This window comes from Euprymna scolopes, chromosome 24 (genome assembly GCF_053919585.1).
Source record: "Euprymna scolopes isolate OS-2025 chromosome 24, ASM5391958v1, whole genome shotgun sequence".
Classification (NCBI taxonomy): domain Eukaryota; kingdom Metazoa; phylum Mollusca; class Cephalopoda; order Sepiida; family Sepiolidae; genus Euprymna; species Euprymna scolopes.
The window spans coordinates 75,746,360-75,761,368 of record NC_136505.1 but is presented as its reverse complement, the minus strand read 5'-3'; the positions used below and the strand labels follow the sequence as shown (position 1 = coordinate 75,761,368).

The window sequence follows — 15,009 nt, the reverse complement described above, 5'->3', positions numbered from 1 at the left end:
CTGTGCCAGAGCTATCCCTGGTAGGAACAGCAGATTTACCATTTGATGGACTCACAGTTGCAACCACATGAAGGCTTTGGTCCCTGGTTGATGTCAACACCCTTGCTCTTGCTATTAGGTCTCCCATTGTTAGGGTCTCAATTTTTTGTACCTGCTGGAGTTCAATGAAAATGGCATCAGGGAATCCTGTGACAAGCACCAGTTTGGCAAGTTGTTCTAGTTCAACTCCTCAAAACCAGCCAGTCCAACCAATCGTCTCATATTGTTCACATACACGTCCACCTGCTCACCAACCCATTTCACCATGGTTGACTTTCTGTGAACACACCATCTGTGAATGCTTCCTTTAATTGAATCTTAGCCGTTCGACGTCCAATTGATCAATCTTACTCATTTCTAAGTAGAGGGCCAATGCATCCTCGTCCATATGCAGTGGCAACAGGCTTGCCACATCATCCATCTTTTGGAGTTTTGGAACACCCCTGAATTATAATAGCCATGCTACGTCTCTCTCTTGTCATGCTACGTCTCTCTCTTGTCACCATGTTGCTGCTTAGTTGTATTTTCATCATGATAATGGCCAGAATAGCTTGAAGTGTTTAAATTAAAGTTTTTAACTGTTGAATACTGTTTCAGGCATAAAAAAAAACGTCCATCATTCTTTTCTCCCTCTGACACGCAAGTTAATTGTACAAAAAAAAAATCCATTGTTCTTTTTCCCACTGACATGCAAAGTAGGTACAAAATGACTCCAAGTGAGCAAAAAAAATCTCTCCAATCAAAGAAATATGGGCTGGTTATATGTTCAAATTCGACATATGCAAATTAAAACGTGGTCGAATTTGAGCATATATCACCTTTTTGTGTCCTATCGGTCGGGTTTCGAATTTTGAGTGACGTACACACTAGCTTTGGCTGCTTGTTTCTGTGACTATTGTCACAATCTCTATATATAAAGTTAGACATGTTTATATATTTGCACTTACAAATTAACCAATTATTATGAATTTTGGAACACAGCTGTGAGGCAGCAATATGGGTAACGTGAAGAATTTTTGTTTGTTTGATCTGCTCTTAGGAAATTTTGTGAAATTTTATTAATAAATATTCTCCAAATCTCATTTTCTTTCAAGGGTTTTAGGGGTCATAATATGTTAGGGGTCATAATCTAGACACAATCTTCCATTTGAAAATTAAAAAATATCAGATTTGCATTACATTTGATCCACATCATTAGGCATCAATCAAGAAGATTCCCTGAATTTCAAATTTTCTTAAGATCTCTTAAGCCTAAACCCTAAATTTTAAACATTTTCTAGAATAAAAACCAGCATAAAAATACAATAATAATTGGAAGTTGGTATTTTATCAGAAATATAAGAAAGTTTATATATTTCCAAAGATGAGATAATACAATAATAATTGGAAGTTGGTATTTTATCTCTATATGAATAAAATTAACTCATTTTTTCCCGTCGGATTTTGACCTTAATAGGATTAAAAATCAAGATATTTCATGCAAATATAATATGCACAAATGGCAGAACAATATCTGAGGTGTGTTATAGGCTTATTATTTCTCAAATTCCTCGATAATCTTAGATTTCTATACTTTTTCTGCTGAGAAGTCACGGCCAAAATCGGTTAAGATCAATGGAAGTGGTAAAATATTTTCTCTCTAATAAATTCCTTCTCCCCCTGCCACCACTTAACACCGTTTGGGGATCGTTCACAAGGAACAGTTGAGAAGAGAACACCGGTTTGGCTTCGTAGTTCTTTCATGTGAAGTTATTTAAAATCACTAAACTAAGCTGCAGTGCTCTGTGGCGTAGTGGTTAGCGTGCTGGACAATTCACATTATATTTTCACGTTCGCGCCGACCTACCGTAGTCGTTTTTTTTTTTTTTTTTTTTTTTCCTAAACAACTGGAATGGACTTTTCTTGGTGGCCGAACTGTTAACGTTGCAGATGTTTTTTTTTGTTTTTTTTCACACTTTATTTTCCTACTTTTACTCATGACTCCGGGTTTGATCCTTCCTACTTACCTACCATAACATTTTTTAACCCCCCCCCCCCGTCCCGGAAACAAACACTCGGGCAACGCCGGGTACCCCCGCTAGTCAGAAATATAAGAAAGTTTATATATTTCCAAAGATGAGGTAATACAATAGCTTTGATTGAATCGGAACATGGATTGGCCAATTCACTAGTACAAGACAAAATCCATTAAACCTATCCTGTGACTTTCTATTTTTTTATTACAATGACCCTTAATCATGACAAAAAACTTTATGATTGTAAATCATGTGTTGATAATGATTGCTGCAATAACAATGAATTGAAGCATTATGAAATCGCAGATGATGCCATATACGCACATACAAAAGTTAAATCCTTATTGTAGTTTGTCTTAAACTTTTATAAACATTAAGTATTTAAGTGATTTTACAGTAGTAAGAATATGCTTTCTATAATAAAATGTGAATTTCAACAGAAATCTGTGATCTGTTTCAATATACTTACCACAAGTGTTGAAGGCAGTAGATATACCTCCCTCCATCCATATTTCATCTGAAGAAATACCTACAGGAGAAAAATTAGATAAATCCGATCAATATAACAGCCAATAGAGTGGGAACAGTTAAAACACAAGCATTCAGAGAGTGTAGACCTCCACCAAGTCTCAACTAGACCAGTTAACTTGACAAATCAAAATTCTCACATCAATGGCATTTTATCACACTCGAGCAACAAAGGATGCGAGGAGACCTGATTCTAGCCATACAACATCATCAATAGGAATTTAAATTTATCTTTAGAGATGTTTTTCACCCCAGTGCCAAGATATGCAGATATCCACAGAAGATGTATCATCGTTGTTTTTATCTCAACAGAAGAAAGCATTCTCTATTTGTGTTTCTGCTCTGTGAAACAGTCTGCTAAGAGAGGATATGGCAATGCCAAACATATCCAAGTTCAAATTTTTCAGACTGTATAAAATGTGTAAAAAAGTGCATACAGATGTAAATATAAAACGAGGCATTTCATTGAACACAAGGCGTTATCACATTTCTGATGGAAGTGAAAGCTGTCCAACATATGCCAATATGTAAACTACACATTAAACTGATGATGCTGATCTTACTGCGAGAGCTGTTCCCATTATTCCACCTCCAAAAGCACAGGTACCAAAACTCCCAAAGACGCTATTTCGTACACGATCAGGAAACCATTCTCCAAGAATTTTCACACAGTTCGGCCAGCATTGAGCCTACAAAAAAAAAAAATATTAATTTAAAAAAGATTTTAGCTTTGTTAGGTTTTTTTTAAAATGCCCTTCTTAAAATCAAACAAGAAAAACATGATCAAACGAATACAATTAAGGATAAGAGTTATATCCCTTGGATTCTGATTATGCAATTTTTTTTTTTTAAATCATGTGGTCCAACTCGTACAATTGGTAATATGAAAACATTTTTTTGTTATGACCAAAAATCAAAATCAGCAAAGGAGAATAACTCATATTTTTAATTGAATAGAATATAAAAGGAATTTTTTTTTTTTACGTGGGATTCACCACTTATCAAGGCTTGAAGGCCACTCAGGGATAAGGGTTATTGCATGTACAGTAATCAATGAGATAGTATTGTAGTAATTATTAGTACTGGGTGGTTAGATAGAGTGTCTTACTTAAGGGGGCGGTTTGTCAGGAGTTTGTTTATGTTGGACTTGAAGACGTCCAAATTGTAGTCAGGTGGGAAACAGTCTATTTTGTACTCTGTCAAGGCAGGATAGGCTGTTTTTAGCAGCTCCTGACCAGATGTGGCAGCACGTACTTGGCTTTTATACAGATAGAGAATTGCATCAGTAGTGAGATATCTTCTGGAGCGGTAGAAGGATCCCACCATTTTCCCAGCGTCCCTGGCAATAGATTTGATGTATGTGTTCCATTTCAGATCAGGAGTAAAGGTCAAACCCAGAAGCTTGTCAAAACATGGAGCCTCTCCAAGATGAGAGCCATCCATTTCAATTGATACCAGATGGGGATCAGAGCGTTGATGATGTAAAGATAGAAGCTTGGTTTTGGATGAATTAAAAGTGGTCAGCCACCTCTTCCCCCATTGTACCATGTGCTCAAGATCAAAGGAGAGAGAATTAGAGAGAACTTTGTCATTTACAGCCTTGGATGTGTTGCCGTAGATGGTCGTGTCATCAGCATAGATGTCAACGAATGATTTAAGTAGGTGTTTTGGGAGATCATTGATGTAGATCAGGAAGAGAGTTGGGCCCAGGATTGACCCCTGGGGGACTCCAGCATTAATACTGTGGGCCTCTGACTTCTGCCCATCAACCACTACTCTTATGAACCTATCAGAGAGAAATGATTTAATGATTGAGAAAACATTTCCAGTAATACTGTAGCTGGAAATCTTGTGAAGTAGGCCCTTATGCCATATCTTATCGAAGGCCTTCAATATGTCAAGAGCAATTGCCCTGGAAAGGAAACCTTTGTCAAGAGATTCACTAATCCTATGTGATATAACCGTTAGCACATCTGCTGTAGATCTTGCAGAGCGGAAACCATATTGCATGCCACTAAGAAGGTTGTTTCTGTTGAGGTGGTTGACTACTTCTTTATTTAATATGGATTCCAACAACTTACTCATGACACACAGGAGACTTATTGGTCTGTACTGAGAGGGAGATGATTTTTCACCTAAATTTTTAAATACAGGGCATACTGATGAGGTTTTCCAGGGTGTTCGGAAGCACTTCTCCTTAAGGCAACGCATAAACAGTTTTGTAAGTATGGGGACACGTTCTGGTTGGAGCTTTTTCAGCACTATAACTGGAATGCCGTCAGGGCCAGTTGCTTTACTGGAATCAAGGTTCTTGATTAGCTTGGCGACCTCACGCACAGATATTTGTATGTTGCATAGCGTGTTGTCTGTTATAGGAGGAAATACAGGGAGTTGATGGTCATTGTCTCATAGGGTAGAATTAGCTGCAAAGTTCTTGGCAAATAGTTTGGCCTTGTCTGATGCTGACGAGATGACCTCAGGTCCATTGATGATAGTTGGGTTAGAATGCACACTTCTGTTCAGGATTCTGTTTGCTATTTGCCAGAACTGGTGGGAACCAAGCCGCAGCTAAGCTACTTTGGATTTAACGGACTGAGCATATAGCTCTCTTGCATGTTTTATTACTCTTTTACAGTGGTTGTTGGCAGTCCTGAAAGCAGCTTTAGTCTCAGTATATCTATTACGTTGGTAGCTATGGAAAAATATGGAAAAAGTGATTTCTGAGCATGATGGCAGCAGCACATTCAGGGGAGAACCATGGCTGGCTGTTAGGTTTTTGTTGGAATTTTTTATATGGTATGAATCGGTCTATGCCTACAATTAACCATTCCGTCAGGTCTGATACAATAGAGGACACATCCTTTTTAAACATGGAATGCAGAGGTTGGTCAGATATGAATGTACGGAAGCTATCCCAGTCAGCCATAGAGTATCGATATACAGTACGGTGGAGAGGTACGCCTGAAGACTTATAAAATTTCATTTTTATTTTAACTGTTATGACGGAGTGGTCAGAGGATCCCAGAGGAGATAGAACGGAACATGAACACAGCTCAGGGGATGTTGTGAGGAAAACGTCTAGAAGGCTTGCATATTGACCGGGTGTATCGGGCATACGGGTGGGTTCGTGAACAATCTGAGTGAGGTCACAGGCAATGGCAAAATCATGACAAAACCTCCCCTCGTCATCGGTTTTATTTGAGTGGGTCAGCCATTCCACATTATGGACATTGAAGTCACCGCAAATGTGAATGTTAGCCGAAGGATGAGCAGACAGGAGGTGGTCAATTTTCTCAGATATGCTCTTAAAGATAGTAACCCCACTGCTGTGGGGATGATAGAGGGCAAATATAAATGCAGTGGTGTAAGCTAGTGCAATACGGAAGCAGATATAAGGTAAATTAGGGTCTTCTCTGGAGATATCCCTATCACATGGAAAGCCATCTTTGATGTAGTCACATATTCCATGCCCATGGCGATTTTGGGGGTCAGATTTAGATGTTAAGTTGGAGTATCCTTTAATTATGAATTCGTCTAGAGAAGTGGTTGGCCCTATGCCAGTTTCACTTAGAAAGAATATGTCCGGTTTTGTCTCCTGTAATTGTGTTTCAACCTCTCGGAGGTTGGAACGTAGACCCCTGATGTTGGAGAAGGATACCTGATAGTAGGGGTCTATGTTGGAGGATGGGGTTTTAGGTTTATTTGTGTTTCTTTTTTGGAGATTTGTCATGATTGTTGAGGTTTTGGGGTTTGTGGAGCAGGTCGGTAGACTTGGTTGGAGCAGGACAGAGAGAGAAAATAAGAGAGAAAAAAGACAAGAAATTTTTTTTTTTTGTGGCACATGATAAGGTAAAGCCGTAACAATTACCCACTAGTATGGCATCGAGAAGCCCCACCAGAAACTACTGTATTGTCCAGAATCCATTCACCAAATGGCAATACAGCAGCCCCGGTACTTTGCACCTGCTGATAGGACAGCCTCCTTAGTGGTTATTCCAAGGTTCGGGTCCCTGACTATAACGTCAGCCAAGATGAAACGTTTACCTCTAGCACCCTTACTAGTGACATGACCACAAGGATAGACATAGAAACAAAAATTTTCCGACATCTCAGGCTACTCTTTACAAAGTACTACCGACCTGGAAAGCAGCTTTTTCTTCACCCTTTGTCAGAAAAATCATTCACTGGAAATGAGGACTGAAGGACAAAAAAGGAAAAGCGAGAGTTACTGGAGCTGCCAATAACACATCCACATGCATTATCTACTCTCCATTGAAAAAAGAAAAAAAATAAATAAACTAAACTAAACGTGAGAAGGACTTATTAATATCTACTTAGTATAAGTCCGTTGCCCCATTACCTGCTTATTTATTTTTTTGTATAAGTTTAAAGAAATGTGCAAACAAAAATTAAAACTAAAATGACTTCACTGCATCCCAAGCAACACCAAGTAGGTACAGCTAGTCATTAATATAATACTGGTTTACTAGTAGGGACGTACAGCTTAGTCTGGTTGTAAAATACTCTTAAATATATTTTAATTTATGCAGATTTCGTATATATTATTATAGAGTAAATTTTCTATCAATTCTTATATATTATAAGGCTGTGATTTCAAAAATGAAAAAAATATATTCATATGATTTAGGGGCATCAGCTTGAATTGAAACCAAAACCAAAACCAAAACTTATGAAGAATTTTTGGTAAAATTATTTATATATAAAAAAAAAAAGATGACTTGAGTGCCATCAGCTATAATTGAAACTGAAACCAAAACTTATTTTTGGTAAAATTATTTATTACAAGAAATGGAAGGTCATAACAATGACTCAAAAGGTTTAAATGTAAGCGTGACACACAAAATGACACACAAAATGACACACACGCTATCGTATTAATGTATTGATTCTGTGCATTTGATTCACATTTGTTTCACATTTGATTCACATTTGATCCACATTTGTTTCACATTTGATTCACATTTGTTTCACATTTGATCCACATTTGTTTCACATTTGTTTCACATTTGATTCACTACATTTTGTTTAGAAGAAGAAATAATAATAAACTTCATTTGAAAATTCACTTATTTTCTTGTCTTCAGCATTATTATGAAGAACTTCTAACTATTATGAAGAACTTTTGAGGGCAAAAGATTGAAAATCAATCAAGCACTTTTCATGAACATGACGATAAAGTAAAGGAAAACTAACAATGTCTCTTCTGTGAGAAAATGGGCTTTAGGGATCATCTCCACTAGATTGCAAAGTTGATTTTGTACTCTGTCAAAGAGAGAAGGCTTTGAGTGATACACTGCCAGATATGTCAGTAAAACTCCATCTTAGGATGCATTAGGCTATTATACAGGTATGGATTGCATCAGAAAATATTTTATGGAGTGAAAGAATGACATGACCATGTTAAATGAATGTTTAAACTTTAAAAAAATAAAAATGTGTTCATGCTAAGAATCAAACTGACAATATTTGTTTCTAAGTTATGTTCATGGCAGGTGCTCGACTGAGCTTTAATCCCTGCTAACCCTTGTAAAACATTCGCAGCAGCAACGGACCTAGCTACAACTACAGCAAAGAATTTTCCTTTCTTTTTTTTACCAAAATTCAAATAAAATTTCCATGAACAAAGTTTTTTGCATAGAACACCCCATCTGTGAAAGATAACATAAGTCTGCTTCCCAACTGACTACAGCATAGTCATCTTCAAGCCTAATGTAAAAAATATTTGTTGTGCCATCTTCTTGGATAATCAAATTATCTTAAATAACCTCATCTCAACCATTGTTCTGGCTCTCTCGTGAAGATGATCAGGCCTTGATAAGTGATGACCCATTATTTAAAAATAAAAGTAAAATATTTTTAAATATCGATCAACGTATATGTCATGTGTATTTTTCTTATTTTTTCCAACATTACATCAAACCGTCCATACCCATTTCTCTATTTTCTCTTTATAAAATATATAAAAAGGGAAAAGAGCTAAATGTAAAGGGATTCAGAATTTTTCTCCCTTAAAACCTTATTTGTTATAATGAAAATCGAATTGAATTTCAAGTAAAACTAATTGTATCTAATTGTCATGTCACAGTAATGAGCATATCCAAACATTATGAAAAATGATAAGGTAGAAAATTAATCATTAATGAAAATAATTTTTGAAGAAAATCAGTGGAAATTGATTTTTGCTAAAACAACGGAGAGGACAAATCATAACAAGGGAGGTAATTTCTGAAAACTGAAAATCTTAGCAAAACTCAACTTTCGTTGTCTGCGAAAACTATTTTCATTAATAATTGATTTTCTACCTCATTTTTTGTAAATTTTGGATATGTTCATCATTGCAACATGACAAGCAGATACCATATTCAATTTTTCGATTTGCACTATTATAATGAAGAAGTACCCTTTATTTTGATTGGTAAATTGTGTAATCAACCATCGAGGAAAGGTATCTACAATTTTTAATAATTACAAATGCATACAGGTTTTTTATTTATATTTAAATATGATAAAAGATTTTTATATGAAGCTATTGTGCATCTTTTTTTTATAAAATGAAACTAATAAGAATTACATTTTTTGATGTAAAAACATGGTGAAAGGATTTAAGTATTTTTGTTGATTAATTTCCATTTTATTCATAATCCTTGCTCACTGAATTATTATTAGAAAAAAATTTAAGCAAACACAAATTAAGATAGTGGAAGAAAAAAAAGGCTAGTGTGAATTAAGTATCGATTTATCAGATTCATTGCTTACTTTGAACGTCTAACTATATTTTATATATTAAATATTGTATATATAGATTTGCAAAAATTAAACACTTACCTGTGCAGCACCATTGAGAAAGAGGAGAATAGAAAACATGTAAAAGTTATTCCAAAATCCAAAGCTAATCTAAAAATTGAAAAATAAAAACAAAGATAAAACATTAAAACAGATAATTCCAATCGGTTACAAATTTAAAAAATATAAAAAAAAAAAAAAATTATAAACATAAAATATCCAAAGTAGGTTGAATATAATCTTAAATAGCAAAATGTACATTTCAAAATTGTCAGTTTAATTTTTGTTTCACTTTTTGTTGTTTTCTTTACTTATCAAATTCTTATTTTTAGTAGGATTTTAAGTTAAAATCAATTATTATAGTATCGTTTGGTTATTGAATTATTAATTGAACAAAATTTAGCACTTCTCCATGGTTGCACCTAGATTGAATATGGATGTAGAGAAAAAAATAGTAACATATATGTCAGGGAAAATAAAAAACAATTCCCCCTCTTTCTCTCTCTTACTTTCCCTCTCTGTCCTACTCTAACCAAGTTTGTCGACCTGTTCCACAAACCCCAAAAACTCAACATGAAATATCTCAAAAAACAAATAAACCTAGAACCCCATCCTCCAACACAGACCCCTACTACCATGTTTCCTTCTCCAACATCAGGGGTCTACGTTCCAACCTTCCAAAGGTTGAAACCCAATTACAGGAGACAAAACCGGACTTACTCTTTCTAAGTGAAACTGGCATAGGGCCGACTACTTCCCTAGATGAGTTCATAATAAAAGGATACTCTAACTTAACATCTAAATCTGACCCCCAAGATCGCCATGGACATGGAATATGCACCTACATTAAAGATGGCTTCCCATGTGGTATAGATATCTCCAGAGAAGACCCTAATTTACCTTATATGTGCTCCCGGGTTGCACTTGCTTACGCCACCGCATTTATATTTGCTCTCTATTACCCCCACAACAGCAGGGTTACTGGCTTTAAGAATATATCTGAGAAAATTGATCTCATCCTGTCTGCTCATCCTTCGGCTAACATTCACATTCGCGATGACTTCAATGTCCATAATGTGAAATGGCTGACCCACTCAAATAAGACAGATGATGAGGGGAGGTTCTGTCATGATTTGCCATTGTCTATGACCTCACTCAGATTGTTCACGAACCCACCCAAGTGCCCTATCTTACCGGTCAGTATGCAAAAAAAAAAAAAAAAAAAAAAGCCTTCTAGACGTTTTTCTCACAACTTCCCTTGAGCTATGTTCATGTTCCGTTCTATCTCCTCTGGGATCCTCCGACCACACAGTTGTATCAGTTAAGATAAAAATGAAATATAATAAGACTTCAGATGTACCTCTCCACTGTACTGTATATCGATACTCTATGGCTGACTGGGATAGCTTCCGTACATTCATATCTGATCTACCTCTGCATTCCATGTTTAAAAAGGATGTGTCCTCTATAGTATCAGACCTGACCAAATGGTTAATTGTAGGCATTGACCGATTCATACCATATAAAAAATTCCAACAAAAACCTAACAGCCAGCTATGGTTCTCCCAAGAATGTGCTGCTGCCATCGCGCACAGAAATCACTTTTTCCATAGCTACCAACGTAATAGATGTACTGAGACTAAAGCTGTTTTCAGGACTGCCAGCAACCACTGTAAAAGAGTAATAAAAAATGCAAGAGAGCTATATGCTCAGTCTGTCAAATCCAAAGTAGTTGAGCAGCGGCTTGATTCCCACCAGTTTTGACAAATAGCAAACAGGATCCTGAACAGAAGCGTGCATTCTATCCCAACCATCATCAATGGACCGGAGGTTATCTCATCAGCATCAGACAAGCCCAAACTATTTGCCAAGAACTTTGAAGCTAACTCTACCCTATGAGACAATGACCATCAACTCCCTGTATATCCTCCTACAACAGGCAACACACTATCCAACATACAAATATCTGTGCGTGAGGTCGCCAAGCTAATCAAGAACCTTGATTCCAGTAAAGCAACTGGCCCTGACGGCATTCCAGTTATAGTGCTAAAAAAGCTCCAACCAGAACTTGCCCCCATACTTACAAAACTATTTAAACGTTGCCTTAAGGAGAAGTGCTTCCCAACACACTGTAAAACGTCGACAGTATGCCCTGTATTTAAGAATTCAGGTGATAAATCATCTCCCTCTCAGTACAGACCAATGAGTCTCTTGTGTGTCATGAGTAAGTTGCTGGAATCCATATTAAATAATCAACCACCTCAGCAGAAATAACCTGCTTAGTGACATGCAATATGGTTTCCGTTCTGCTAGATCTACAGCTGATGTCCTAACAGTTATATCACATAGGATTAGTGAATTTCTTGACAAAGGCTTCCTTTCTAGGGCAACTGCTCTTGACATATCAAAGGCATTCGATAAGATATGGCATAAGGGCCTACTTCACAAGATTCCCAGCTACGGTATAACTGGAAATGTTTTTGCAATAATTAAATCATTTCTCTCTGATAGGTTCATAAGAGTAGTAGTTGATGGGCAGCAATCAGAGGCCCACAGTATTAATGCTGGAGTCCCCCAGGGGTCCATTCTGGGCCCAACTCTCTTCCTGATCTACATCAATAACCTCCCAAAACACATACTTAAATCATTCGTTGATATCTATGCTGATGACATGACCATCTACGGCAACACATCAAAGGCCATAAATGACAAAGCTTTCTCTAATTCCCTCTCCTGTGATCTTAAGCGCATGGTTCAGTGGGGGAAGAGATGGCTGGTTACTTTTAATGCATTTAAAACCAAGCTCCTAACTTTACATCAACACATCTAGCTTCAATTGAAATGGATGGCTCTCGTCTTCGGGAGGCTTCATGTTTTGACAAGCTCCTGGGTTTGACCTTTACTCCTGATCTGAAATGGAACACGTATATCAAGTCTGTTGCCCAGTCCACTGGGAAAATGATGGGATCCTTCTACCGCTCCAGAAGATATCTCACTACTGATGCAATTCTCTATCTGTATAAAAGCCAAGTACACCCAAAGATGGAGTACTGCAGCCACATCTGGGCTGGAGCTTCTAAAAACAGCCTATCCTGCCTTGACAAAGTACAAAATAGACTTTGTGGCTGAGTGGGGGATGCTCTCTTCTCTTTGTTGCAACCTCTCTCACACAGAAGAGACGTTGCGAGCATGTCTTTGTTTTATTGTTATTTCCATGGCAAGTGCTCGTTCGAGCTCCAATCTCTAGTCCCCCCCTTGCCAATCCTTCACGATAAACACCCATCTAGCTAAAACCACTGTCAGTAATTTCCTCCACTCTTTATTTGTGCTTAAATCAAAATGTAGATTCTATGAACAAAGCTTCTTTCTGAGAAGTGCACGCCTGTGGAATTCTCTGTCGCTTGCCTGTTTTCCACCTGACTACAACTTTGATGTCTTCAAGTCCAACAAACAAATTCCTGATTAATCGCCCCCTTAAGTAAGACATTTTATCAAATCTCCAATACCAACTATTACTACAATATTATCCCATTGATTATTGTACACAAAATAACCCTTATCCCCGAGTGGCTTCCAGGCCTTGATAAGATGTGTAAAAAAAAAAAATCATGGAAATTCATCCAGTAAATTTTTTTTTTAGAAAATAAATTGAACTTTTAGCTGTACATTGAATGATCATGATATTTAAGGGAGATAATTCTGACCTCACCTCCCTTGACTTTCATAAGAATGCTGATAATGGTAGCGATATTCATTGTCTACTCAAATGGGTTTATCTGCAGACAATCTTTTCTCAAGTAGATTGTTCTCAGTATAAACCTCCGTTTAATGAGCCACTTATTTTATTTCAAACAAGAAAACACTTGAGATATTTTCAATTCTTTATATGACCTATTTTCTAGTTATTAAAAAATACTCACTTGTAGCAAGTTTGTTATTTGCATACATCCAATCTAGTGAGTCTTTACAAGTGTGATAAATGGCTCAACTTCAGAAATATAAGATTACTATGGAAGTCAAGAGACTTATTAGTTTTAGTTAAGCATGAAAGGTAAATTATTATTAAGTTATTATTAATTTAAGTAAAATTATTAATAAGTTATTAATAACTTAGATAAATTTTTGAACATGCGTTTGGGAGTGTGCACAGAACAAATGAATAGCAAGGTATAAGAAGATTATGGAACCAAATACTGACCATCGATAAACCAGATAAAATCAAAGAGATTCCAAATGTTTTTCTTGGACCAATTTTGTCTCCCACAGAACCAAGAAGAATCTGAAAATAAAAAATTCCAAAGATTTAAAATCTAAACAATTTTTAACAGAACAACAATTATTTACAATGAAGCAAAATTTAAAATATGGAAACAAAAAGACAACAAAATATATGAAAAGTTATACAAAATTATTTGTATCTGACATCACTCAGGAGTCTTTTTAATTTGTTTTGTTTAAAAAACAATTTTTTTTTTTTACAAAATTATTTATCTTGGAAAACATGACATCGTGATGCGACCATCGCACGCATAAAACAAAAGGAATTATGTTATGCTCTCTCGCGCAGAAACACAGTAAACAGGCTGAACATTCGCCAAAAATCAAATCAGTTTTCTCTCCAAATTTTCAACAACAACAACATGTGCTTGAGGAAACTCCGTCTACTTAGACATAAAACATCATTTGCCAAGAATGCCACAGAACAATCAGTTTCCTCTTCAATTTCTCAAGAACAACACATGTTCTTCAGGATAACTCTGTGGGAGACGTTAAAACCTGATATTATGTGCAGTGCACATGAACTTTATTACCATCATGGAAAATTACCACATTGAACGAAACTTTAAATCTTCCTTTGAAGAATTTTATTTCAAACTACTGTTCTTCTGATATGAACACACACACATGTATTCACTTGAATGGATTTTTAGACTGTTCTTCTCAGAAAATAGTCACATTAATCTGAAGCCTGCGGCACTCTGATCATAAAAAAATCAGTAATTTCAAACCTCGTGCTATTCTCACAAAAATCCTCATTTCAATAATCCTTCATTGTGAACATTCAACACAAGAAAACACTTATGTTGGAACAATTTATACTAATATTCATAACACATAAAATATTCCTAACACATCAATTAATATTTATTTTATGTTAATACAATGATTTTGTGTTCTTTGTTGAATGTCATTATTTTCTGGATTTCATTTTTTATGTAAAGATGTGGATTTGTGAAACCTTTCTATTAATCGGCGATCCTGTTAAATTTACCTTTAATGGCCCCACGGATACACTTCTACTTTCGACTTGTTGCATGTGGCTCGATAAAGTTGAGCCACATGCAACCACAGTCCTAAAAATTGAAAAATCCCAATTATGAATTGATTATCTGATCGAACCACAAATGGGGGACTCCATCGGGAGTCAATCCTACAAGCCCTGTCTAAATCCTTAATTGTTGGTTTTGATAATTTCTGTGACAGTTTTGTTAATGTGTAATATACATCTGGCCTTGTGGCTGCCATTAAATATATAAGACATCCTATGACCTCTCAATGTAGTTTATCGTCAATTATTTCAGATTCTGGATCCATATTTTATTTATATCATTTTCAACTGGTA

General features: G+C 36.1%; 1 protein-coding gene across 2 annotated transcripts in view; it reads right to left on the bottom strand.

The window, feature by feature from the left end:
- Positions 1–15,009, bottom strand: part of LOC145246772 (sugar phosphate exchanger 3-like) — a 105,411-nt gene that overhangs the window by 63,201 nt on the left and 27,201 nt on the right. The window contains exons 3-6 of one of the 2 annotated variants that reach the window (XM_080108555.1): positions 13,585–13,665; positions 9,429–9,497; positions 3,146–3,271; positions 2,524–2,583 (exon numbers count right to left, since the gene is read on the bottom strand). In XM_080108555.1, coding sequence (XP_079964681.1) covers positions 2,524–2,583; positions 3,146–3,271; positions 9,429–9,497; positions 13,585–13,665 — 336 coding nt within the window. The remainder of the gene's footprint in view (positions 1–2,523; positions 2,584–3,145; positions 3,272–9,428; positions 9,498–13,584; positions 13,666–15,009) is intronic. The other variant, XM_080108556.1, reaches the window with a different exon arrangement.